This window comes from Sceloporus occidentalis, unplaced genomic scaffold (assembly GCF_023333645.1).
Source record: "Sceloporus occidentalis isolate IW3139 unplaced genomic scaffold, rSceOcc1.0.p SCAF_8, whole genome shotgun sequence".
Classification (NCBI taxonomy): domain Eukaryota; kingdom Metazoa; phylum Chordata; class Lepidosauria; order Squamata; family Phrynosomatidae; genus Sceloporus; species Sceloporus occidentalis.
The window spans coordinates 22,125,907-22,153,772 of NW_028316988.1; the positions used below are offsets into that span (position 1 = coordinate 22,125,907).

Here is a 27,866-nt window from a genome sequence, read left to right on the forward strand (position 1 = left end):
GAACCCACTTTTTCTGGGTTTTTTTGGTGCAGAGGGAGCCCGTGTGGTTTGGTTGCTGCAGCAGCAGCAAAGGAATCACATAAGAACCACAAAAGTAAAAATATATAGTTATATACCAAAGTCAGAAAATGTGCAATCGCATTCTGATTTCTATGTATGGCTGTGAAAGCTGGAATGCTTGCACCCAGGTGGTCCATCCAGCACCTTCCACAACTTGCAGACTAGAGGATACCTCCCTTTGCGCCATTTTGAAACACTCCAAAGATATTGTAGTACAATGCAGAGGTTTTGCATCTGAACATGTCTTATTCTAGCCACAATCATATTTTAGCAACAGATCAATTTTCCTCCTAGCTGGTTAACTGAACCCCTTATCAAAAAAGAAAGGTGTCATTAATACAGTTGATACAATAGAATGCATTTGATTGCAAGTTGAAACAAGTGTAATGTAAACCAAGTAGGGTGCCGGAGAAAAGTGCAAATTACACAATTTTAGCATGCCCTCAGTTCATTTTTATATTTTCTGCTAGATATGCAGGCAAGCCCTAAAAAGACGGAGACGTTTATTTTGAACGCTGTTTACATACTTGACTTTTCCTTAGTTTAATATTTATAGCTATAAATGTGTTTACCGAGATGCTTATTTCTTCAGTCTACCTCTTGTACCTCTTGCCAAGAGAAGACTGAAGAACTGCTTCTGGGATGATTTCAGGAAATAGTGTACACAGGGCGCTGCCATTATAGCGCCACCAGTACATGCAAGGGTACCTCCGTCTTATCTGGATTCAGTTTTAGTCTGTTCTACCTCATCCAGTCCATTACTGCTTTTAGACATTCATTCAGAAGAGAGGTGCCATCCTTAGTCACTGCAGCAGTCTGATGCATGGTAGTTTTCAGCATGAGAGAATGGTTTTTCAGCCTCACCAAACTGAGCAGGTGCAGGAAACTTGGGAGAGTCTTTGGGGTTCCCAAGATCCACATGCAGCTCACAAGTCTCATGGTTCCCATCCCTGCTGTAGCCCTTCATGACACCAACCTTCTGGTTCCTTTGTCCAGAGCGGCACACGTTTTGGAATAAACCTCAGTTTGCTCCTCTGACTTGCAAGAAGCTAGCCTGGCCCCTCCATGTTGCCCTTGTGTAAACAGGTGAAGATTTCTTTGGTGCTTCTTACCAGTTGTCGTGTACATTTTAAAATGTCTCCATCGTACAGCAATCCTAGAAAGAGATTTTTAACACGCTTGCTGACAAACAAAAGTGGGAGCTCTACTGTGGATTCGGTCCAATTCCTTTTGAGTGACACCAATGACCATGTAACACAGAAAGTGGCTCTTTTTGCCACAGCTGCAAAAAAGATTACAAAGGGAGAGTTAAATAAAATTGCCATAAATTGCCATGGAGATGCAAAGTATTAATTAGATTTTATGATGATATTGTATATCTTTACTAATATCCAGGAAAGATGTCCCTTTTGTCCTGTTTATCAGTTAACTATTTTAACTGCACACTTAAATGTTGGGACATTTTTTTGTCCTTTGTGCCTTTTGTTTTAAATGTTTTACGCTTTTTGAGAAGCTCATTTTGTCCTGGCCTTTGGCTAGTACTTGACTTGACTTGACTTGAAATTTATTCAAAAACTGTTAAGTCATGGATTTTCTATATGTTGCTGGACTGCAAAGCCCATAAACCCTAGCAAGCACAGCCAGTGGTGAGAAATGCTGGGAGATATTGGGCCTATACAGACAGGCCAAAATAAAGCTGCTTTGGGTCAATTTGGAGGTATGCTGTTTAAATGACACATGCATCTTAAGAGGCCAGAAGCTACACCAAAGCTTAGGACTGGAGCATGGCTTTGGCACGGCTTCCGGCCTCTTGGGACGCATGTGTCATTTAAACAGCATACCTCCAAAGTGACCCGAAGCAACTTTATTCTGAGCTGTCTGGTTGTGTTTCAAACTGTGCTTTTAGGATAATGCTGATTTCATAGCTGATTTTGATTTGTGCCTTAATTGCATTTTTAAATTTAATGTTACTGGGAGCTGTTTTGAATCCTATTTTTGGGAGGAAGGTGGGATATATATCCATTAATAAATTAAATATGTTTGCCCTGCAGCCTCTTGCTCAGGGAAGGCAGCTTTTCCTTCTCAGTGGAAGGTTCCTGCTTCTTTGCCCTGGGAGTCTCTAAGCCTAGTGCAGGGCCATCTCAAAGCATTCTGTTGCCTAAGACAAAGAACAAGATGGTATACAAAGGCCAACTGGAATGGAAGAACATCCTATCTTTGACACTGCTGATTGGACAAGATTTTCCAACAAGTCTGAGGGCCATAGGCCTTCCTCCAACAGCTTGCTGCTGCCTCTGATCATTTGCTGCCTGAGGTTACTTCTTAGCCTAATGGTTGAGCTATTCTTGAGCCCGACGTACAGAACTGCATGAGCAGCTCACAAGTAATTCCCTTGGTCCCATATTACAGATACAAGACTGATACCCTGATAGATCAGGACCTCTTGGTTAACACCCTGCCTTGCCTCCTCATTAATCTCAACTATTGTGTTTTGCATCAGCTCTGTGTGCTCAGTGCCATCTTGGCATGAATAATAAATATGCAAATATGGGGATAGACTTTAATAGTGAGCCCATCTGTTAGAATCTTTTATTACAGGGAAGTGTGAACGCAGTTGCCATGCAATACTCTCTTGTACACAGAGCGATGGCAAGTTACAAGACGGTGGGGAGGGGGAATCGTTTTTTTTATCTGTAGTTTACGTTCATCGTTTTCCTAGACCACAACCACAACACCTTCCATCGCTGATCTAAAAAATAATGCTTGAGTCATCACTAGAAAGTATGTGAAGAAGGACCCCCTACATCAGTGATGGTGAACCTTTTAGAGGCCGAGTGCCCAAACTGCAACCCAAAACCCACTTATTTTGGATGCCACAGTGTAGAACAAATTTGCTAAGTTGCTTACATTCTTCTGGGTGGTGTATTTATTAATTTATTAACTTAATACCCCACATTTCCTCCCAAAAATATGCGCAAAGCAGTCAATTACAATAAAACCCAGATTAAAAACTGAATTCCAACTGCAGTCATAATATAGAAAACACATAAATCTATTTAAAAGTCAGTAATAAAATAGACACTTGTGTCTCAATTAATAAAGTAGATGTGTTCCTGGACATTACTTCTTTAACAGACAATTTCATACCAGAGGCAGAAATAGCATTAAAAAAACAGAGATAGGTTTCTACACCACCAAAAAAGAAGAGCAGTTTAACATTGCAGATCTCTTTAATCTTCCCAGGCATTCCAGCTTTGACCTCAGAACAGCAGCTCTTGAACAACAACAACAAAAGCTACATAAGATTTATCTTCTCTGTTTCAGTGCCATCTTAATATGATTATTATTATTTTTCAAATCAACTAATGGCTCTTCTCTGTGGTCTCTGTGCCTCATACAATTGGATTGGCACCAATGGAAAGTTCTAGAGCTAGTAGCCTTGATGGGAACTCTCTCCTGCTCTGTCTTGAAGGGCTTTATGGAAGGACCGACTCTCCCATCTAAAACTCCATCTCTGGGACGAATCCATGAAAGTTACCGACACCACTGCCCACTTTCTAGAGCAGCAGAAAACAAGCTTGCTCCCTCCTCAATATGACATCCCTTCAAGTATTTAAACAGGGCTATCATATCACCTCTTCACCTTCTCTTCTCCCGGCTAAACATACCTAACTCCCTAAGTCACTCCTCATAGGGCAAGGTTTCCAGACCCTTCAACATTTTAATCACCCTCCTTTGGACATGCTCCACTTTCTCAACATCCTTTTTGAATTGTGGTGCCCAGAATTGGACACAGTATTATTCCAGGTGAGGCCTGACCAAAGAAAATAGAGCGGCACTATTACTTCCCTTGATCTAGAAACTATACTTCTATTGATGCAGCCTAGAATCACATTGGCTTTTAAGCTGCCACATCACACTGTTGAGTCATGTTCAGCTTGTGGTCTACTAGGAATCCTAGATCCATTTCACAAGTCGGGCACCAGAGGCGGTGCGATAAAGTCCTAAGATTGCCATGTATCCTAGATGGTTCTGCATATAGACCAAGACATCCAGAGTTTCCTGGTCCCAAAGCTTCCTCCACCTGCCCTGTTATCTGGGGCCCTTCATTGCAATGCTGGCTGGCTGTTAACATGCCAGTCTTATGTGCTACCTGGCACATCCACCACCATAGTATGTTGCTTCGTTATTAGGTCAGAATAAAGCTTCCAACCACAACCACATGTCTGGGCTCCTCGTTCTGACCTAAGAGCAAGCAATGTGCACACAGCACATCTGGTCTCATTTTAAACAACCACTCCATGACACAATGGAAGATCCGGCGCATACGTATAATAGCCTTGCTTTCAGTAACAGTCTTCCGTACATCCCTGGCTGAGACTGACAAGTAAAAAAAAATAGGCAGAGGGGTGACTGAGGGCTGGATCCTGGAGTAGCAAAGGTCTGCATATAATGTAATTCTCCAGGCATTCCCACTACATGATTTGAGATCCACCAGATCAATGATGAAGCATAGAGGTTCCCCTGTGAATGTATTTCCCCCAGTTATTGACTGAAAAATTGCTTCCATTTTTGTTTACTGCTTCGTAAAGGTGAATTATGAAATACTGTATTATTGTTCGTGCAGGTTTTGAGTTGCCACACTCCCCCGATACCATATTTTCCCTCTGTGTGTGTGTTTGTGTTGGGTGTGTGTGTAATGGAATGTTTTCTTTATATTTATTTTGCTGTATTCTGCAGCATGCACAGAATATATTCATAACTGGGCCAATTATTTGGGAATTGGCACATATATGCCTTAAAGCAGTGTGTGTATATGTGTGTGTGTGTGTGTGTGTGTGTAAAAATATCCAGCTCTGCTTCTCCCTTCACTGCAGAGAGAAGATCACCTGCTTCTGTAGAGAATGTTTATCCCAGTGTAAAAAAGAGAGAGAGAAGGAACCAGTGGGGAAAGGATGGGGAAAAGTACAACTCAGCCTTGTGGAACTTAATGATTATGTATATTCCACATAAATTGTCAGCATTTATTCAGTTATTTTACTCGTTGCAAGCATCTTCTTCAGTTACTCATTGAAGAGAGTTTCCCTTTCCTGTTGTCTCTGGTGTGCGCCTGGCTGCCAGTGTGGTGGTTCTGAACAAGTAATGGGAAACAGTGCGGACACAGAGAGAGAGAGACAAAAAGATACCTCACTTCTAAGCATAATGATCAGGTTTTAAGTTTCCCAGAGTGAGCAGTGCAAGATGGTAGCACCTCCAGCTTCATAGGTTTCTGAGGGAGGAGGGTTTATCATTTTTTAAACTCAGGCTGATATCCTGTGAAACCTTTCCTGGGTAGAGATGGCTTTGCTACAGTTATCCACACTATCATAGTCTCCCAGTTGGATTATGCCAGTCTGCAGTATGCAGTACTGCGCCATGACCCATGTTTGTTTATTTATTTATTTGGATTTATATCTTGCCAGTCTCCTGAAAGGGGATTTCTTTTGTTCCACCTATTTGGACACTCTGTTCCATCACAATAATTGGAATTGCTAATTACGATGCCTTTTGTTTAACTGCATCAGCTAATAATTTAGAGCATTTGTTGCAAAATTCATAATTTTGTTTTAAATAGAGGAACGATATTTGCTCTGGACATACAAATTGGTTCAGTAAGCTCAAAATACTGTATCTCTTCTTTTTAAATCTTGTGTACACTGGATGGAGTTGCAGAAGAAGAGGTTGTAGTCGCTAAGTATATGGATGGGGGTCTATCTGCTAGTGAGTTTATCTGTGCAAACATAGAAGGATGGTCTGAAATAGTTTACTGTTTGATATCTGTGCCTATTATATTCAATGCTAATGCTGAGGATAACACAGAATCATAGAATCAAAGAATCATTGAATCATAGAGTTGGAAGAGACTCCAAGGGCCATCCAGTCCAACCCCACTCTGCCATGCAGGAACTCTCAATCAAAGCATCCCATTGACAGATGGCCATCCAGCCTCTGTTTAAAGACCTCTAAGGAAGGAGACTCCACGACACTCCAAGGAAAGAATTTGTTCCACTGACTTTTAAAAAGCCCTTACTTTTAGGAGGTTCCTCCTAATGTTGAGGTGGACTCTCTTTTCCTGGAGCTTGCATCCATTGCTCCATGTCCTAGTGGACCTAGTCTCTGAAGCAGCAGAAAACAAGCTTGCTCCCTCCTCAATATGGCATCCCTTCAAATATTTAAACAGGGCTATCATATCACCTCTTAAACTTCTCTTCTCCAGGCTAAACATCCCCAGCTCCCTAACTCTTTCCTCATAGGGCACGGTTTCCGGACCCTTCACCATTTTAGTCTCCCTCCTTTGGACACGCTCTAGTTTCTCAATGTCCTTTTTGAATTGTGGTGCCCAGAACTGGACACAATACAAAATATAATCAGTTCTAGTATAAGTAAGCTAGCATGGGGAGAAGTAAGAATGATTTCTTACTCCTGGATGAGCAAACTGCCAAGCATCTGTTAAGTTATGTTTTGATCAGAGATCTTGGAAAGTAGAATATGAGTGTGTGTTTTTCTTTTTGCTTGTTTGCTCCTTTCAGTCCGTTTTGGGATATGCATTCATGTTTAGATCACCACTAATAATGAGTGGACTCTCCTGGAATTTTTCTCGCTTAATAAGGACACCCCCGAGGAATTCAGATGGGCCTGTATTTCAGCTATACATTGAGGCAAAGGTATAAACTATGTACTCTTATTTTCCCTTTAACAAACAAAAAGCGCTCCCTGGGGTCAATCACCGTGTCTCCAATTGCAAAAGGGGAAGAAGAAGAAGAAGAGAACAAAGTTGCACAGCCTTTAGCCTTTGATGTTCCTGAGCCCAAATATTGTTGATCATATACTATTAAGTTTGACATGCTGCTCCTTCCTTTGATGTGTTTCTCACAGACAAACCACATCAGCCTTTTTATGTAATCAGAGTGCTGCTTTAATTTCAAATCTGTTCCCAAGCCCCTCACATTAATAGTTAAACAAGTTAAATCTCCCATTTATGGGGGAGAAAGTGCTTTGTTTTCCAGTGTATGCTTGGTGTGACCTTTTATAAAACAGTGCGCTGGCAATTACTGGAGCTTTAAACAACCATTATGTAATAATAGCAACATGCCTTTCTCTGAAGATGCCCATAGCCACACATGCTGGCGAAACATCAGGAATAAACTCTTCTAGAACATGGTCACATAGCCCCAAAACCCCACAAACAACGATGCCTTTTCGCCTTCTTCCAGGAGCAGGTGTCACTAGGGGGCGCCTGTATGCATTGTCTATAACAGCGATGATGAATCTTTTCGAGGCCGAGTGCCCAAACTACAACCCAAAACCCACTTATTTATTGCAAAGTGCCATGTCCCTCTGGCTTTATAGTAACAAACTCTGGCAAACTCTGTGCCCACAGAGAGGGCTCCGAGTCGTGCCACCTCTGGCACACGTGCCATAGGTTTGCCATCACTGGTCAATAAAGACTTTTTGCACCCACAGAAGAATGCAGGGCAGCACTGCTAGACATTGCCATGTAGAATCTGGCAGAGAGTAATACATTTTAAAGCTTTGACAGATAGTAATATATTTTTAAAACATATATTTTCCCATTCGAATTCTGAATGTATGAGCAAATGCAACATACTCTTTTAACAGTACCTATATTAAACACTCGTTCAGTTATGAAGTTTCAAGCGCATTGTAAATTTTGCAACAGGATATTCTTCAGCAGGAATAGAAACCTGGCATGCTTTAAGCTTCAGCGATCATCTCTTAGTTTTCTTTGCTCCGTTCCTATTTCTTTTACAAAGGCTGAGCCTTGCGCCATTCCCATTTGCAAACCTTGTTCGAAGCACTTGGATAGTAAAATGATGGGAATAAAATAATCCTTAGACCTCTGTCAAAATAAGAGAGATGTCCCTGGAGCAAGGGAAAAGACGGACAAACAACAGCCTCCGTTTTATTGAACAGAAAGACAAATTCCACATCCGCTAAGGCTGCTAATTATAGATGCTGCTTTCAAAGCAAACTATGCAACTTGTGTTTTTCCCCAGAGCTGATGGTGATCAGGATCCCTCCTTCCTCCCCTTTCCTTAAAAATCAAATAGGTCTTAAAACATTTCCTGAGCTTGTGCGACTTTGCCAGGCTGCCCTGTAATGTGATCTATGAACTGGTGGAAAGAAACGCATCCCACTTCTCCCTGGTCAAGATGAAGAACTTCTGTTGAATCTTCCACAATCATAGGCCTGTTACAGACTGCCAAAATAAAGCTGCTTCGGGTCTCTTTAGACTGAGGTATGCTGTTTAAATGATGCATGCATCCTAAGAATCCGGAAGCTGCACCAAAGCTGCACTCCAATGCTTAGGAATGGAGTGTGGCTTTGGCGCGACCTCCGGACTCTTAGGACCCATGCATCATTTAAATAGCATACCTCCAAAGAGACCCGAAGCAGCTTCATTTTGGCAGTCTGTAACAGGCCATACTGTGCTTTTATAACACTCTGATGAATCAAAGTTCTCCACTTCTAGATGATGTGGGATGGTTTGTTTTACTTTTGTTTGGCTTCTCTTTCTCCTTTTTCTTCTTCTTCTTGTGTGAAGATGTTAATACATTTATAGCCTGCCTTTCTCCCTAGTACGGGGGCTCAAATTTAAAACAAATGCAGGTTAAAATTCATACAGAAACATCACTAGTGACATAAACTTGTTTAAAAAATGCAACTAACAGTCTTTGGTATTAAAATCATGTTAAAATCTAGTGAAAGAAAACAGCACACAATTAAAAGCCTATCACAGTTAGTTTCTAAAAATGTGTCAGGAGAGAAACGCTTTCACTTGCTGGCAGAAGGATAGCAAAGAGGAAGTCATCATAGGCCCCATGCAGACAGGCCAAAATAAAGCTGCTTCAAGTCACTTTGGAGGTATGCTGTTTAAGTGATGCATGCGACCTAAGAGTCTGGAAGCCGTGCCAAAGCCACGATCTAGTCCTAAAGACTGGAGCGCAGCTTTGGCACAGCTTCCAGACTCTTAGGACGCATGCATAATTGAAACAGCATACCTCCAAAGTGAAACGAAGCAGCTTTAGTTTGGCCTGTCTGTCTGGGGCCATAACCTGGGTGCTCAAAACTTGGGAACAGCTACCAAGAAGGTCCTTTTAGGAGCATTTGCCATCTGAGCAGCTGGAGGAACAAGGAATGTAATGTGTTCCTTTTTTGGAGTGATGGTCAAGTTCTGTGTTAAAGGCAGTGCTTTAGTAATGCCTAAACACTATAGTGTTGAAGTGCTGGGAATTCTGGTCATCCACCCCCTCTCCACAGGCTTTCCTATTTCTGTTGCGGTTATCAGCAATGCATTTGTTTGTTTGTTTAGAGTGCTTATAGGCCACCTTTTATCTAAACAGGTTCCTAGGGAGGCTTACAAACCATAAATATGGCAGTTCCTTGCATTCAGGCTTGCAGTCTAAATTAGAGAAAGACAAGGGAATGACAGTGTCCAGCTGCTCTTTTCTCCCTTTGGGGTCGGAGCAATGGCAGTTGGAATATGGAGGAGGGCTTCTCACCAGCCACTGGGCCAGCGATTGACAGGGTGGTGGGGACGGAAAGACTTTTCCAGTGACAATATATACTTGTGAATGCATTCCCTGTTGAAATGCAAAGTATTTTGGGGAAATTCAGTCTTGAATGGGCAATTCACACCTATTAGCTTTACAAAAGATCTACTTTTGGCAGAGATTTAAGACTGCTAGAACTGGTCTGTTAATATGGATTAGATTTTTGGATCCTCCTTGAGGGTGCTACTATAGGTATTGTTATGATGGCAAACTTCTAAGTTTACTAGGACATCATTTATAAGACCTGGAAAAAGTCAGTTTATGTCAGGCATGGCACTTGCATTGCTAGAGGATTGCAAAAGGTAAGTGTATGTTTAATGGCGCAATGGGAAATAATAGGAATTTCTGCCACTATCAGTTAAACTCTCTACCTATGGAGTCCCACCCATATAAAAAGGTGGCTTTTTTTAGGAGCCCTGATGGCACTGTGGTTAAATGCCTGTACTACAGCCAGTCACTCAAAAAACTACAAGGTTTAATACCAGCCAAGGGCTCAGAGTCGACTCAACCTGGCATGCTTCAATAGGTCACTAAAATGGGGGCAATTAGCTTACAGTTGTAAATCGCTTAGAGACTGCTTAATGTGGTATGAAACGGTATATAAATGAAGCTGCTATGGCTATTTTTTTAACAACCCTGGTGTGGTTTCCCTCTCTAAGCCAGATCTAGGCATCAAAGTGTGGTGGTTCTACCTGAAAATGAACCTTGTAAAGCAAAGGTTACTTTGGAAGAGGAATTATGGTCAAACTGGAGCACAAAATGAACCTGAGAGCACACAGAAGCAGCATGCATTCTGTTTAATTTTGAAAGAGGAGTATTCTTGCAAATGGCAATCCTGCAAGCATATGCTTCGTGCATGAAAGGGCTGGAGCCAGGAATTGCCCTTCTGTGGGTAATTCATAAATCTGGTGTTTATTTAGTATTCAGCCCGAATGCAAAAGAAGGTCATCCTTCATCATTTGGAGCTGGCACATTGACTAGGTCTCAATCTGTCTGTCAGTCCCCTCCCTTCCCCTGCCTCCCCTCAGATGCTCCATAAGCAGTATTGGATACATGTTCTCCAGGGCATTTCTAAGGATTCTGCCCACTCTGGTATTTTGTGGGAAGGGAAAGGAAGGGAAGGGAGGAAGTTGCTTTTACCTGAGTAAGAGCCTTAGTCCAGCTGGCTCAGCACTGCTGACACATTGATTGGCTTTGTGACTTTGGGGAGTTTCAAATGGGAGACTTTCCAGCATTTTCTGGAGATCCTGGGGACTGGGGCATGGGACCTCATTGGTAAGCTACATGAGAGACAGACAACTCATGACTTTCCAGATCAAACTCCAGTGCCAGTGTGGGGAGGACTTGTTGCAATTGCAGCGCAACAAGCTGTGGAGGTCCAGAAATTGCACATCTTTGCCCTAAAAGCAAGGGAATGAATCCCATTGAGCAGACCCACTTGGTCACTCAACAGCTATGTTCTGATGGGAACTAAGAATTGGACTTATCTTGGAAATCTGCCATATGTACACAGGCCACTAGTGCATCAGGCTTTAACTCCATGGAAGCATCTCCACAGAAACTGGAACTATTCCAGCTCTCTGCCTGAAGATGCCCAAAGCAAATCTGTGCACTTTCCATGGGCAACCATGAACCTTCATGGCTGGGTATTCTTCCTAGTGTCTTAGAACTTTGAGGCAAAGCAAAGCAAGGAAATACATTCTTTATTTGTTCAGCTTATACCCTACTTTTTTCCTGGCACGGGACCTTTGCTATGCATCAGCAAGTGTATGTGTTAGCTCTGAAAGCAAGAATAGGGTTACCTTTGCAAAAACATACTATAACTTTTCACTTGCAAATCAAAGATGGTCTTTTAGAGTCTATTTCCTGCCTCTTCACTCCGTGCATAAAGCCAGGCATGGGAATGTAGGACATTACCTTTCAATTAATTAAGCCATTGGTCTATCTAGCACAGGCCTGGTTAACACATGGCCAGGGGACAAGGCTCCTCTGCCACTTGGCTTTCTCCTGAGATAAGAAGGCTAAGTGAAGGAGGAGGAGGAGAGGCAAGTGCTTGCCCCTCAAGGCTCCTCCACTGCCTGACTTTTTTCCAGAGGAGAAGGCCAGATAGTGGAGGAGGAGGAGGACAGGAAAACCCTCACCCTGCAAGGCTCCTCTGATGTTCAGCTTTCTCCCAGGGAGAAGCCCAGGTGGAGGAGGATGGGCAAATGCTTGCCCTGCCAGTCCCTTCTTTTGCCTGGCTTTCTCCTGAGAAGGCCTGGCAGCAGAGGAGCAAATAAGGGCAAACTCTCGTCACGCCTCATGGTTCCTCCATCACTCAGCCTTCTCCCAAGGAGAAGCACAAGTGGAGGAGGAGAAGGACAGGCAAGGCTCCTCTGGCTTTCTCCTGAAGAGAGGGCCGGGTAGAAGAAGAGGAATTAATATTCATCCTAATTAATATTAATAATAAATTAATAATTAATACCTGTCTGCAGCCTAAATAATTTTAGCCTATTTTAATTTTAGCCCCTACCTACTGCCAAGTTGTGCAGGTGTGATCTAGCCCAATACTGCAAAAATTGACTGGAAGCAATGGTTTTAGGCAAGATTATTTCCTGGCCCTACACTTGAGATTGCTTTTCTTTACCCATGGACTGCCACCTAATTGTTAACCAGCCCCAACCCTGCTTATCCTCTGAAACTGGATGAAGTCAGGTGCGTTCAGGGAGATATGGTGCCCTCCCTGGTCAGTCTGGGCCATCTTTTTGCATTCAAGCCATCCACTCATATATGTGCAGTTAACAACAAAAGCAAAATTTTATTATTTGATTATATTAAGTAATAACCACAAGAAGCAAGCTTGGTTTCTGATGCTGCAGAGAATAGGATCCGGAGCAATGGATACAAACTACCTCAATGTCCTGACAAGAGCTATTCGATAGTGGGACATACTGCCTTGGACTGTGTTGGACTCTCTTTTTGGAGGCTTTGAAACAGAGGCTGGATGGCCATCTGTCTGGAGTGCTCTGATTGTGAGTTCCTGCATGGCAGGGGTTGGACTGGATGGCCCTTGTGGTCTCTTCCAACTCTATGAAACCATGATTCAAGGACCATTATTTTATTACGTTATTGTAAGTAGTGTTTTCCCACTGCTTCTTCTGCCTCTGGATCAGCTTAGGAGAAAAAGATAACTGCACAGTGTCTAGTAACAGGCCATACTAAGAGTCCCTTCCCTGGAAAGACCCTTGCTCTTGCCAGTCACCTGGTTGTTTCTCTTACTTGCTGCTCTGAGACATTATTGATTCTTTTGTTGTGAGCCACTCGAGTGTCTTATTAAGAGAAAGTGGAATATAAAAACCGAGAACAGATAGGATGTTGGTTTTATTGTTTCTGCTTTCACACGGAAAATCTGTTAGTCGCTGGGGGCCCTGAGAAAAAGAGCCCTGTGTCTCCTGCTGGTCTGGGTCTAATGTTAGGCAAAGTGTAGCTACTGAGTTTGAAAAGGGCAGTAAGGTTAGCAAAAACTGTCTTGTTTTACTCCCAGGGAGAGGAGAGATGCTTGTTGCGTTTGTTACCGCAGGAGTCAAGATTACACAGCAGCACATGGGCAAAGATACATCTCGACTGGCCATTGTTGGAAAAGCATGGTATTAGAACAAAATAGTATATGGCTGCACCATTCTGAGTTCTTTGACTCAGGTTTCTCCATTTGCTCCCTTATCTATTGCAACGGATGATCATACTTTGTGTATCTAAGCAGCTACACAATGTGCCCCAAGGAACCTCTAGGGTTGGTGGTTGTATAAAAATTACACTGTTAGTGTGTGCCTTCAAGTCACTTCCAACTTATGGCAATCATAAGGCAAACCTATCATGGGGTTTCCTTAGCATGAGTTGTTTAGCGGAGGTATGCCCTTGCCTTCCCTGAGGCTGAGAGAGTGTGACTTGTGCGTTTCATGGCCAAGCTGGGAATTGCACCCTGGTCTCCAGGGCCATAGTCCAACACTCAAACCACTTCCATTGTTGTTGTGTGCTTTCAATTCATTTCTGACTTATGGCGACCCTAAAGGGACCCTGTCATGGGACTTTCTCTAATTCCTTTTTAACTCTTTTACTCTCCCTTCTTTGGTCTCAGATTTGAGATGGGGCTAACATTAGGCAAAGTTAAAGTTTTAAGCTCACTGGAGCTCTTCCTTTAAATTAATCTTTTCACTAGTTGGTACTTGTAAACCACTTAGACACTGCTTAGGCGGTATGAAGCGGTATATAAATGAAGCTTGTTTGTTTGTTTGTTTGTTTGTATATAAAGTCTAAAAGCAATTAAACGGGTCTAGCGAATCCCCCCTATCTGAATCCCTTCGATAATAATAATAATAATAATAATAATAATAATAAATTTTATTTGTATACTGCCTTTCCAAAAGATCAAGGCAGTTTACAAAATGACAAAGGCAAATCCGTAAGATACGGTAAAATACAATACAGGAATGCAATTACAAAAAACCAGAACAAACATAAAATACAACTTGAATACAATACAAATACTGTAATTCCCTGTTCAGACCACTTTACATATATAATACAGTATCTAAATATAACAATGATAAAATGGAGGACACTCCTAAATAAAACTCTTTACACTTGTGCCTCCATATTCGCTAGGGTTAGGGGCACAAGACCCCTGTGAATATGGAAAGACTGGAAGTAACAAAAACGCCATGTTTTGACCTGAGAGGATGCCTCTCTAGGAATCCCTAGGTCCTCCGGGGCAACTCTGCGGTCAATGTCCGACAGACACTGAGCATAGAACTGCACTGGAGGAACTACAGATGCCTAGTAGAGTGCTCCCTCTAGGAATCTCTAGGTCCTCCGGGGCAACTCTATGGTCAACGTCCGACAGACACGGAGCATAGAACTGTGCTGGAGGAGCCACAAAGGTCTAGTAGAAAGTTCTCTCTAGGAATCTCTGGGTCTTTCAGTGCAACTTTTAGTTAAAGTTGACCATAGAGTTTCACTGGAGGACTTAGATTTTCCTAGAGAGGACATTATTAATCAAACCCGTGAATAATCAAATCCACAAATATCAATGCCAGGATGAGTGTGTGTGTGTGTGTGTGTGTGTATAGGGGCAGAAGACCCCCCCCCAATATAACCCCCCCCCGCAAATAACAAAACCGCCATGTTTATGCCTCTCTAGGAATCTCTAGGTCATCCAACGCAATTCTGTGGTCAATGTCTGACAGACACTGACCATAGAGTAGCATTGGAGGAGCTACAAATGCCTAGTAGAGTGTCCTCTCTAGGAATCTCTAGGTCCTCCAGCCCAACTCTGTGGCCAACACTGACCACAGAGTTTCACTGGAGGAGCTACAAAGGCCTAGAAGTGTGCTATTCCCTCTAGGTCTTTTTCAACGCACTTCTTAGTTATGACAGTTGACCATAGAGTTGCGCTGGAGGACCTAGAGATTCCTAGAGAGGACATATCGATCAATTCCGCCAATATGGAGGGACGAGTGTTAAACAAACAAAGCAAAACCCTTCCCTAGAAGTCTGCTTCTTAGTCATGCTACAAGATGGAGGACTGTTGTGGAACTGGGCTGAAGTGTATGTAGGGCGCGTCCGGGAAAAGGAGGACTCTTCTTGAGGGGTACGGAAGCCTGGAGGCGGAGGGGAGGCGCCGGGACGGTCTCCTCCGTCCTGGGCGGCCGAAGGCGCCTCCCCTCCGCCTCCAGGCTTCCGTACCCTCTAGCCCCGCCCTAATGGGCGAGGCTTACGAAAGGAGGCGGGGCTTAACGAGTGGATGAGCGGACAGCCGAGTCTCCGCCTCCCGGCTTCCGCAAGTCTAGCCCCGCCCCTAATGGGCGGGGCTTTTGAAAAGAGGCGGGGCTTAAGGAGGGGATGAGCGGAGAGCGGAGTCTCTTCTCGGAGGGAAAAAGCTGAACTTGGTCCTCTTCGCCCAGGAAAGGAAGGCAAAGCAAAGGAAGGCGCCTCCTCGGCCTCCGTCTCCTCCCCCAACTTCGGGAGACCCAAGGCACCCTTCGCGGCCCAACGGAGCTCCAGAAGGCCATCCCTTCAGCACCACCGCCGCCGCCGCCTCCGAGACTCTCCTCCTCCTCCTCCTCCTCCTCCTCCTGCTGCTCCTCCTTGGATCCCGCGGGTAAAGTTTCTTAGGGCGGAGGGAGGGATGCGGGGTTGGCAGGCACCGGTCCCAGCCGAAGCTGCGTCTCTCAGGGCCGGGGTCGGTCTGGATGGCCCTCCCGCGCAGACCCCTCGGACTCCCATGGAGCCTTCTGTGGGGATCGGATGCTGCTTCTCCTTCGAAAGCCCTGGATCCCGAGGGCTGGAGAGGAAGAGACACCTCTTCCATGGACCTCGCTTGATAACAAGCCTTCCTTCCTTCCCTCCATCTCTCCTTCCCTTCTTCCCTTCCTTCCTTCCTTCCCTCCATCTCTCCTTCCCTTCCTTCCTTCCTTCCCTCCATCTCTCCTTCCCTTCCTTCCTTCCCTCCTTCCTTCCCTCCATCTCTCCTTCCCTTCTTCTCTTCCTTCCTTCCCTCCTTCTTTTTCTCCTTCCTTCCTTCCCTTCCTTCTCTCCCTCTCTCCTTCCTTCCCTTCTTCCTCTCTTTCTTCTCTCCCTCCCTGCCTCCCTCGTTCCTTCTCTCTTTCTTTCCCTTCTTCTTCCCTTCCTTCTTGCCTTCCCTCCTTCCCTCTTTCCTTCCTCCCTCCCTTCCTCCCTTCCCTCCCTTCGTTTCTTTCCTTCCTTCCTTCCTTCCCTCCATCTCTCCTTCCCTTCTTCCCTTCCTTCCTTCCCTCCATCTCTCCTTCCCTTCTTCCTTTCCTTCCTTCCCTCCTTCTTTTTCTCCTTCCTTCCTTCCTTCCCTTCCTTCCTTCTCTCCCTCTCTCCTTCCTTCCCTTCTTCCTCTCTTTCTTCTCTCCCTCCCTGCCTCCCTCGTTCCTTCTCTCTTTCCTTCCCTTCTTCTTCCCTTCCTTTTTGCCTTCCCTCCTTCCCTCTTTCCTTCCTCCCTCCCTTCCTCCCTTCCCTCCCTTCGTTTCTTTCCTTCCTTCCCTCCCTCCTTCCTCCGTGTTTCTCTTTCTCTGTGTTTTTGCGAATGTGTGACTAAAATGCCCCCATTGAATCACTCCCTTCCCCCCCAAATACATATCTATCAGGAGATGAGATCACTCCTTTCCCTCTTGCTGATTGTCAGGGAAGGGGGCCTGGATCCCTCTCTCCCTCCCTCTCTCTTCCACTCACACTTTCCCCTTCTGTCCTTCCACAGAGAGAGAGAGAGAGGGGGGGCACTTGAAGTCCCATGCCTGCTGCTGCCCCACTTTCTCCTTTGGGTCGGTGCCCTCTTGGGCTGGATCTGGGGCTGCCTTGGGTTTTGCAGGAAGGGAAATGCGAGGCTGGATTGGAGCATTCAAACCCCAGCAGCTCCCCCCATAAAGGCTCCTTTGCACATAACTTTCCCGAAACACACCAGGTTTGGTCCCAGGAGTGTTTGGCTCTTGCAGCCCTTCAAGTTCCCTCTCCACAAAACCTGGCTTCCTCTCCTCTCCTCTTGTGACTTTTGCAAGATCCCTCCAAAGACCCTCCTGGGCTCTCCTTCCCTGGTGACTTATGCTGCAGCTGCTGCCAAAAAGCCATTCCTCCTTTCCCCGTACAATTGATCCTGAGAGAGCCCCAAAGCAAGTAGGTAAGGAAGAAGTGAGGCCATCCTGTGCCATGGCTCCCTCATTCCTCCTTTCCTTACCTCCATCCTTGAAGCATCTTCATGCTCAGAGATCCCTTGTGGGAGCCAAATGCATTCAAGGAAGGAAACATTGAGCCATCTGGGTGGAGGAATATATATTGAGGATGGCAGCCTTTCTCTCGGGAACTGGATGTCTCCTCTGAGCCAAGTCCACGCATTTTATTATGGTGTTTCTATAGGCTATTTCCAACAAGTCTTTAAAAGAGAATGAAAAGAGCGCTATCACTGCGAAGAGGGAAGGGAGCGTAAGTGGGAGAAGCACCGCTCCATTTCATGCTCAGAGCCCCCTCTCTTTGAAAAGTACCACTTCTGGGAAAGACTGCGTTTAATTGCCAGGCGGACAATCAAGTTTGCTCCTTAATTCCCCAGCAGGGTGTTGTAACTGTGGGTTGCCTCTTTATTTCAAAGCATGTTAATCCAATAAAGGAGAAAAGAACCAAGTCCAGATACACAGATGAAATCTAATTTGGTGAGCTTGGCTAACACTGGGTCCCTTGCGACTGGCTCTGTACTCTTAAAAGGAAATCAAACCATTGATTCTACCCTCTTCCTGGGAAGGGCCATTTCTTAATAATATCAAGTGGATATATATATATATATATATATATATATATATATAATATATCTGTTATTATTATTTATGTTTGCAGTAGGAGAGGAAACTCAATGGTGGCCAAGTCTTTAATTCCAAACCGAACACCAACTCCAACTCACTCCCATCAAAGCATGCCATATTATCCGAGAGCGAGATTTGGACGAAGCATCTCTCATGTTCCAATGCTAGGATTTGTATTTCAAGAGAGGCACACCTTCCCATTTGGCTTTTCAGAACAGATACCTTTGAAATCTGTCCGCTTGCTTTTTCTGTTTGACTTTTATTCCTGGAGATCTGTGGCCGGGAACAAGAGCGGCGACACAGCAATTGATATTAGAGATCGCTTTGTACTACTTAATTTGCTTTTTGCCTCAAATTGTTCCAGTCCAACGCATATTTCCCCCCCTATCTTTCCCAAAATAGACTTGTCAGATGGTTGTCATGTTTTTTCCCCCTCTTCCAAACCTACCCTGAACCAAATGTGGATTTTGTGACCAACTCTTTAAATCTTTTATGCTATTAGCATCATGAGAGCTTGTGATGAATTTGAAGTGTTGTGGAAATGATGATTTTTTAAAGACTCACAGAGCAATTTCTTTCTTGTGCCGCTTCTTGGTTTCCTCCGTCCCTCTCCCTCCATTTCCCATGACTTCAAAAGCAGCCCCTTTCTTGGAGAGTTTGTTGTGGACCAAGGCACTTCTTCCACTCAGAGAGAAGAGGAAGCAGGCAAGGCAAGATCCTCGCTTCCTACTAGTCTTACCTGCCTTAATGTCAGGTTAGGAAGTTGAGCCTTTTTCCTTCCTTAAAGAGGAGGGACAGAAAGGCAGGTGAGCTAGTTCAGGCAAAGCTCTCTCCTTCCCAAGAGTGGCTGCAAGTGCATCCATCTGAGGTCCATGTTATAGGAACTGGGAAAAGATCAGGAAGAAGGCAATGCTGGGCGTCTTACTTTAGCAGCTTTTTAATGGGGTTAACGTTGTGGAATGAGAGGGAAGTAGAAGGCAGATTTGGCCATTTCTTTTAAAGAGCATCACTGTACTTTGCAGAATCTTTGCAGGGAGATTGTCTGGGTGTCTTGAGAGAGGGAGAGAGATGAAAAGAAAACCAGTTTCGGCTCTGGCTTTACCATGCGAGTGTACATTTTGTTCTTAGTCATTTTGATTTGTGATTCAGGTTTCCTGGCTTCCTTCCTTCCTTCCTTCTCCCCTCCTCCCCTCCACTTCTTTTTTTTAATATAATAGCTCTATTGGAAAGGGAGCAAGCAAGATTGCAGAGACGTTGGATTAAACTCCAGCGAACGCCGAGAGAGGTCACTGCTCTTTGTGTATTAGAAGAGCCTTAAATGTGATTAATCTTTCAAATTGTTTTTTATTAAATTTCGTTGTCCAAATAAATCCTCTGTGTGGAAGCTGGACTGTTTCTCTGGTTGTCTGGCTGCACTATTTATTTGCCTTGGCTAGTACAGACTTATCCGTCAGTCCGTCCACCCAACCTCTTTGTCTAATCCTCCCTGTTTGGGGTCTGTTTTTACTTATATCCTTTTATTCATAAGGAACCTGCATTGTCCTTCCTTCCCAGATAACAATATGTCTGACTATTGTGAGAGTGAGGGGAAAGAATCCTTTGCACATCCTTTCTAATACAATAACAGCAATATTTACTTTCTTCAAACTTATCAACTTTCTCAGATCTTACATATTCTTTTTATTCTGTAGGGTCTTGTTTTTGCTGATATACATCTTTGCCGTTTTTTCCCCCTCCGCTAATTTTATTTTATTTTTTAATTTAAACTGCTGCAGGTGCTGCTGGTGAAAGATTAAATTCTTTCCTCCATATCCTCAAGAAGAAGCAGGAACTCAGGAAGAAGATGGACAGTCTGTCGCAGAAAGCTTTGGATAATCATTAATACGAAGTTCCCTCTCCATGTGCCTCCCTTTTTCCCATCAAAGAAGACACAAACCGCAAAGGACAAATCCATGAGTCTGTTTTTAAAAATCATAGTAATCATTCAAATGACAAAAATTGCCAATTCAAACTTCCAAAGAGTTGATTGATACATTTTCAGACTTCCATAGAATGCCAATATACAGCTATTTCCATGATCTTTTCTCATATAACAAAATGAGGCATATTGCCACTTGAAAGCACTTTAGAAAGGTTCACATTGTGGCAGATGGGGAAAGGTTGAAGAAAACCCAATCCATCCCCGACTGCACAGCCTCTTCGGCTTCTTCCTCCAACCCTGCCCTCCACTGGTCAAATTTCATCATAGAATCAGAACTTGATAGCTCTATTGATTGATTGTAGAGAGTCACCTCTAGATATTTTCACACTGACTTGGAAGATTGTCGATGTACCAAAAAAAGAAAATGAAGTTAAGGGACGCTTTGGACTACTGATCCAAGAGGCTCAGAAAAAGTAGCCCATGTCCAGTAAGCAAAACGACCTCCACACCTGGCACCTTTAAACAAAGACTCTTCTTTTGAATGAAGAACTGCTGTTGCCATCATCCGGACCGCCTCAGTGTTCAGCATTTGGATTAGATGCAGAGCTTCCATGCTGATCCGGAGAGCCTCCCCTAAGCCAGGATCGGCCTTGCTCCAGAGACCAGGCATCTCTGTTGCCCAAGAAGCTTGCGCTTGGCCTCAGCTGCCATGTTGCACCACGCTGCTTTCTTGTTGCACTGCCTCCCACTGGTCATGGGACAGTATGACATCTGCAAATCCTGGGTGACCACGGACGATGGGCCAATGTGGGAGTTTTACGCCTGCCAGCCCAAGGCGGGGCCCATGAAGGACTACGCAACGGTGAGAGTGGATCCATCAGGAATCACCTGTGGGAATCCCCCAGAGAGATTCTGCACTCATGTGAGTAGAAAGCTTGGTTCAGTTTCCATAGTGGTTTTACATCTCACCAGAGAAAGCAAGAGCTGTCAAAATGAGACAGCTCTGGGAGTAGGAGGGAGAGGAGGACACAAATTCCTTCTAAGGGTGTGAGTGTTGTAGAACTCAAGAGGCTCTTTGGAAAGAAGCTGTGGGAGTGTAGTACAGACCACATTGTGTTAAACAAGGGTCCTGTTTTGCAGAAGGTTCTAGGTTCACTCCCCTTGGGACTGGGACTGGAGCATGTGGAGTTCTGCACTGTGAGAGAAGTGGGACATAAATTAAATGCATAAATAAATGGGAGCCAGCGTGGTTTGAATACTAGACTCTGACTCTTGAGACTAGGATCTGAATTCCTGCTCAGCCATGGAAACCCACTGGATCGCACTTTCAGCCTCAAAGGAAGGCAAGGGCAATCCTCTTCTGAACCTATCTTGCTAGAAACACCCTGTGATGGGTTCACTTTGCAATTGCCATAAGTAGGATGCAATGATTTGAAGGCATGCAACACTAAAAATAAATAAATTAATAAACTCATGACATCTCCAGTATAAAGAATATGGCAGCAGGTGATGGGAAGACTTCTGCCTGAGACTGTGGGGAGTTGTTGCCAGTCAGAGAAGGCAACACTAGGTACATGGATACAAGACATCTGCTTTGCATGCAGAAGGCCTGAGTTCTGTTCCTGCCTGTCAGCATCTCCAGGTTGGGCTTGGAAAGATGTGCTTGTGAAAACCTGGAAAGCCACTGTCACTGGAGGGAGGCCAAGGTGTCAGAAAGTAGTTCAAGGTTTACCGGTAGATCCTTGGGCAATGTACAGCAGACTGTTAAGGTTTTCTGGCTCCCAGTTTTTTTGTTTTTTTTAGCAATAACATGACATGCATATCCCTGAAATTATATATCTGAAACGAAGAAAGTTTGGGGAGACCAGCAGTGAATTTTTGTTTGGAAATAGCACGTTCTCTGTTCAGTTTGGGTTCTCAAAACAATTTCCTGGAATCAGAATTCTTCCCTTCTGAGTCTTTTGCTCAGGTTCTGGTGGACCTTGGTGAGGTTGTAAAGGAAATAAGAAGCTCCCATAAGCTTAAAGCCATACAACAGGTCTTGGTATAGACGTTCCTGAAGTTGTCCAGCGGTCTAAACTGCCAGAAGTTGTCCAAAGTGTTTCTTTCTTTTCTTATGAACTACTGTTGTAACGTGGCAGAAGCACCTCATCTGGTAGGGCCCAGATATAGTCCTTGGCACCTCCAAGCAGGGCTGAGAAAAACATCTGTTCAGAATCTTGGAGAACTGTGGCAGTGAGGACAAAATTGAGTGTAGACAATACTGAGCTAGTTGGGCCAGTATTATCTAGTATTTATTTAATGGTTTGATCTAGCTAATGCAACATCCTGTGGTCCTCTAGATAAACAAGTAGTTTGGACTACTATTAAGTCCTCTTTCCTGTGCCTCCTACAGTCTTTCTGTCATCATGGGTGTATCATGATGTTCGTGTGGAATGCTGTACTGAATGTTATGTGACCTTGAAAAGAGCCCCTAGAAACCCCATTCAGAGAGAAAGAGGGTCCTGCAGGCTGTGTTAACTGTCAAAATGGGAAGGGGAAGTCAGCTAGGAGATGCCTCTCCAGTAGGGCAGCAGCAGTTCAGGGCAGCAGGGGGAAACCATGTGGCCCTCCAGATGTTGTCAGACTGCAGCTGTCATTGACCCTAACCAGCATAGCCAATGCTCAGGGATGCTGAGAATCTAAGAATAATATAACCCATCAACATCTGGAGAAGTACATGATTCTCATCCTAGACTAGTGATCATGCCTGGCAGGGAATTCATTGTGTTATGCAAAACTGTGAGCGTTTTTTGCACTTGTTAACTTAAATTCTAGAACATGTATACATTATCACGCCATCTGCATGTGCATGTACATGTATGTGTATAGGTATACATACACATACATATCTATAAACACACACACAGTCACACACTGTAAGGTTAGGTGTGGTGACCTTTGCTCCTAACCATCCTTGTGAAAATGAAATGTCAGAGAGAACTATGCTGTCTTGATTTTGTTTGGGGAAGGTGGGAGAGATGACAAATACACAGGTTAATTTTTTTTCAGCTTTTGCATACTTTATCAGAACCCAACTGCATTTATTGCCCCTCTGGTGTTGTGATCCTTGGGTAGAAATAGATGTACCCCTTCTTCCGGACTTTGTTTTAACCCACACCACCACCACTTTAAATGAAACTAGAATTGACTTTCACATCACTTTTAATTTCTTTGGAAACAGGAAAGCAGCCCATAGAGATAAATGGGAAATGGGACAGGGGTAGACTTTCAACATACTGCCCATCCACCCTTGCCTTCCCCAACCCAGTGCCTTCCACATGCTAGATAAAAACTCCCACCAAACCCAGTCAGCATGCCAGTGGTTTACTGGATATGTCCATTGTAGTCCAAACCGTTGAAGGAAACCAGGTTTCTGACATCCCACTGAAGCTCAGTAAGTCTAGATAGTTTGTTAAGTTACAGTCCAGCTGCATTGCCCAGTTTGCAAAATCAGCACTCAGCTAAGCCTCATAACCAAGCCTCAGCACCTGTAACAGAATCAAATGCATGCTCTTCCTTTGCTTCTCCTTGTCTTCTCTTGACCCCTTTCTCTGTTGTTTCCCTGGGGTAAGTGGAGGTTTATAATGTAAGCTCCCCACAGCCAGGGAGTTTTTATTTTGAACTCTTGCAAAGCGGTGTGCACAGTCATGACAATAGCCAAAATCCAATGACAAGTGATGATTCGTACTAAACTCATTGTATTCAAGCTGGCTTTCTCCTTCTGTTACTTTAAATTGTTATTGTATTTCTAAGAAATGAATTTAATTTCATTTTGCTTTTGGTTACAATTTAACACAACTTTTGCTTTTGTAAAATGCGTTAAAATAGTTCTGTAGCGTATAATGTAATATTATATAATATAATTTTTAAATATTTTGAAAAGAACTTGAGACTTTTTAAAAAAAATCAAATATGGGAGAAATGGAAATTGACAGATTTGTTTATTGAAATGCAGGAGCTTTGTCAAGGGCTGGGCAGTCTTTAGGGGTATGCTCCAGGTCTATGGTCCTCCATTTCCATAATTCAGTGACAGTCAGAAACAGAATCAATATGAGCATGTGTCTATGTGTGACAGTCTTCTCTTTGCTTTCCCTTCACCATCTGTGAAATAGTAAGGCCAATAATAACTATGCATGTGATTGAGGCATTGGGCCACATTTTAAAAACTGCAGATTTATAAACCAATGTTGAGAAGCATTAATAGAAGTGCAGTAATCCAAATATAAAAGCTGGTGATCAGATAAGAATGGGCAGGGAGAGTTTCCATGTTTGCCTGACCACTTATCTACTAACTGTTCCTTTCCAATGTTGTGATAGGTTGGAAAGAAGAGAGAAGAGCCATCTCTACCTGGAGGTAAACCTTCTTTTCTCCAGGTAGACAGGCAGGAGGCTGTCATAGTACATCTGCACCTTACTAGACAAACTGTTTCTGCCACTATTCATCTGTCTGTCCAAACCTCTATTGATCAGAGGCAGCCAGTTCATGGTTTTGGATTAGGATGAGAAAATCTGTCCCTTTCACTTTCTCCTCCGTTAGATGTTTAAAATTCTCATTCTTTCCATGCTGAATTTGAGGAAATGTGTGAATTTTGCTAAGTCTTTCCAAAACAAGCTTGAAATTAATTCCACCCTATTCCTACTAGCCAAATTCAACATGTGAGCTGTTAGCAACTTGAAAAGGATTTGTCTGCTGTGTAGATGGTTAAAATTAACAGGCTTTCAGGAAAAAAAGGACTAATGTAAAACTAAGGTAGTTGAATAAACAAGTGCAAACCCAGCACCTAAACACTTCTGGGTTTATGGATCTCTCAGTTCCAGCTTCTTCTCCACCTGATTTTTTTAAAATCTCTGTTTCTTTCTATCCCATAAATGAAGGAATTTATAAAAGTAAATTCTTATAAGAAACTAACTGAAACAAAATGCTCATTCATCCTTAATTTCAGTTGTTTTTTTAGGATAGGAGGAATCAGAATCTGGCCAGTGAGATGTGATCCGTAGGGGCATTCTTATGGATGTTCAAATGCATATGAGTAGAGAGACACTTATCCACGGTTCTTACTTATTTTAACCATTCATCCAGACTTTTAAAAAGTTTAATTCAGTAAAAATGAAATGCACAGATACAGGATGGAAACCTGGCTTGTCAAAAGTACAAGTGAAAGGGATCTTGGAGTCTTAGCTAAACATGAGACAACAGTTTGATGTGGCAGCTAAAAAAGCCAATATGATTCTGGGCTGCACCAGTAGGCTAGATTGAGGGAACCAATAGCACTACTCTATTCTGCTTTGGTCAAACCTCACCCTGAAATATTGTGTCCAGTTCTGATCCACAATTCCAGAGGGCTTTGTAAGCAATGAGGAGCAGCTTAGAGAGCTGGGTATGTTTAGCCTGGAGAAGAGAAGGTTACGAGGCGACATGACAGCCATGTTTAAATAATTGAAGGGATGTCATATTGAGGATGGAGCAAGACTAGGACATGGAGCAATGGATCCAAGCTACAGGAAAAGAGATTCCACCTCAACAGTAGGAAGAACTTCCTGACAGTAAGAGATGTTGGACAGTAGAAGATGCTACCTTGTGATGAAGCGGAGTCTCATTCCTTACCTGTCAGGATGCTTTCATTGTATATTCCTGCATGTCTGGGGGTTGGACTGGATGTGCTCTCTTCCAACTCTGATTCTATGATCATTATTCCAGCCAGGGTTGTGCAGGAAAATGTCTTATTCGATTGTGTCATCTGTTAATATACACGCACAAAGTGTGTTCTGTCTGATGAGGGAAGGGAAAAAATCACTTGTGCTGTGTGCACGTCTGGGAGCTGTAGTACAAAAAGTAACTTTTCCCAAGCCTTGGTTAAAGCAACAGATGCTGTTCAATTTTCCATCTTCTGGCACCAGGATCTGTCTTGCTTCCCCTCCCTAAATGGTACAGCCTCAGCAAAATGCTGCTGAGGACAGAGTGCTGCCTTGCATAACAAGGCACAAAGATAATGATGGCCCCAAGATCAAAGGTAAACACTCAGAAAAACCTAAAGGTCGGGTTTTAGATTCTCATTATCGGCTTGGGGATGCTGAATAATGGATGGAGAGGAGCATTAGGGGACAGACCCTCCCCACCATGCAGACACATACACACACACACTTTAAAAATCATTTCCATGTCTTTGTTGCCAAGAATTAAGAACTAGTGTTGGAGGTGCCTGACAGTTACGTATTGGACATAATTATGGATTGAGGGAGGAAGAAAAAAAAGAAGAGAACAGGATTTTATTTGGCTTGCTGGATATGAGTCCCCAAACTTGGGATGCTGTGACTGAGATCTGGAGGAGGCAAAGTAGTCTATGAGTGGCAGAGTGCTTCTGATCTTGTACAGAGTGTATTTCCCCCTCTGAAAATTTTGCTGGGCTGGTTTGGACCCTGTCCGCTCTTAAGATTAGGGGTGGAGACATTGGAGAGGCAAACCAGCTGACCTGGTGATACCCTTCCGAGGGAAGGAGTTCAAGCCAGTAAAAGGATCCCACCACAATATTGATCAGTCACCCCTCACCTTTTCCTGAATCATAAACTAGCAGAACATAAGGCAGATGTAATGGAAACAGACCTGTAGTAGATCTATGATGAAAGCTAAAGTCAATGAAGCATGGGTGCTTCCCAAGAGTGTCAGTATCTTTGTTGCTTAGGCCAGAGACCACTTCTTTCTTTCTTTCTTTCTTTCTTTCTTTCTTTCTTTCTTCTTTTAAAGTGCTTTTATCTTATTTCTCAGCCAAAAAGGTTCGTAGAGTAATTTGCAAACAACCAACAAAAAGAAGACATTTGCTGCCAGAAGGTTTATCATGTATAAAGGTAGAACACAAAAGGAAAAAGGGATGGGAAAGGAAGAGGAGGAAAAGCAAATCCTGAGCAAAAGAAAGGGCCTTGCTTTCCAGTTGCCCCCTTGTCTTTCCCAGTAGCACCTTACTGGAATGGCTTCTGACAGTGGTCTTGTCTAACCAGCCTTCCTGGCCAGCTGAAGTTCACAGCTTCCCTGCTAATCTCTTCCCTCTCCGACATACCCCTGGCAGGTTCCAGTTCAAGACCTACCAAAGCATTCTGCCCTGGCAGAGCTTTACTAACACTGTGATGAGCATCAATCTATGTGCCATGGTGACCCTGACAAATCTGTATAACACTCTCAGTGTGTTTTAGGTTTTCAGACAAAGATGGCAAGTTGGATTTGGCCCTGTTTTGGCTTTGTTTCTCTTGGCACTCCTCACCCCTTTCGGAACTTCCCGAACGTAAAAAGCTGTTGTTTTTCTCCAGTTTACCGGAGAACAAAATTTTCACATTATTTCACTTTGCCAGCAATGTCGTGTGATAAACTTCCCGTATTTGTGGGGTTGTTTTGTTTCTTTTTAAATTAAATCTAGTTTAAATTCCATGTCTGAATGGGATTTTGCTAGTGTGATAAGGTCCTGGTCCTATGTCAGCTTACATTAAGACATAATTGGTAGCTAGTGTCAAGGGGCAGGGAGGGAAAAGAAGACGGTAAATGAGAACCGTGAGAATTCAGTGTGATTATCTTCTAAAACCTCTTATTTGCTATGCAGATATTGTCAACACAAGAAAGGATATTTTAGCTACACAGGAGGAACAACTTCTGGTGGCAAGAGCTATTAAACAGTGGAACAGACTACCTCAGAAAGTAGTAAATTCACATTTGTCTCGCTAGCCATCTACTAAAGATAAAAATGACTACTATTTCTAAATGAGGCCTGCATTTTATGGTGGTAGGTGATCTGTATCCTCAGTTCACAGGGCAAGCGAGTTGCTGTTGCAAGTTAAATAGTTGAGTCTTGCATTTCAGAACAACTGATTGTATGCAGATATTTGCCATAGGGTTGC

The 27,866-nt window shown here is 43.6% G+C and overlaps 1 protein-coding gene across 4 annotated transcripts in view; it reads left to right on the forward strand.

Moving 5' to 3' along the window:
• Positions 1–15,760: 15,760 nt before the first annotated feature.
• The window catches only part of LOC149308181 (netrin-G2-like), a 98,426-nt gene continuing 86,320 nt past the window's right edge, over positions 15,761–27,866 (forward strand). For 3 of the 4 annotated variants that reach the window (XM_089535268.1, XM_089535270.1, XM_089535271.1), the window contains exons 1-2: positions 15,761–15,810; positions 19,798–20,865. In XM_089535268.1, the coding sequence (XP_089391394.1) occupies positions 20,653–20,865 (213 nt within the window). In that variant the 5' untranslated portion in view covers positions 15,761–15,810; positions 19,798–20,652. Of the gene's footprint in view, positions 15,811–19,253; positions 19,308–19,797; positions 20,866–27,866 lie in introns of those variants that run through there. The other variant, XM_089535269.1, reaches the window with a different exon arrangement.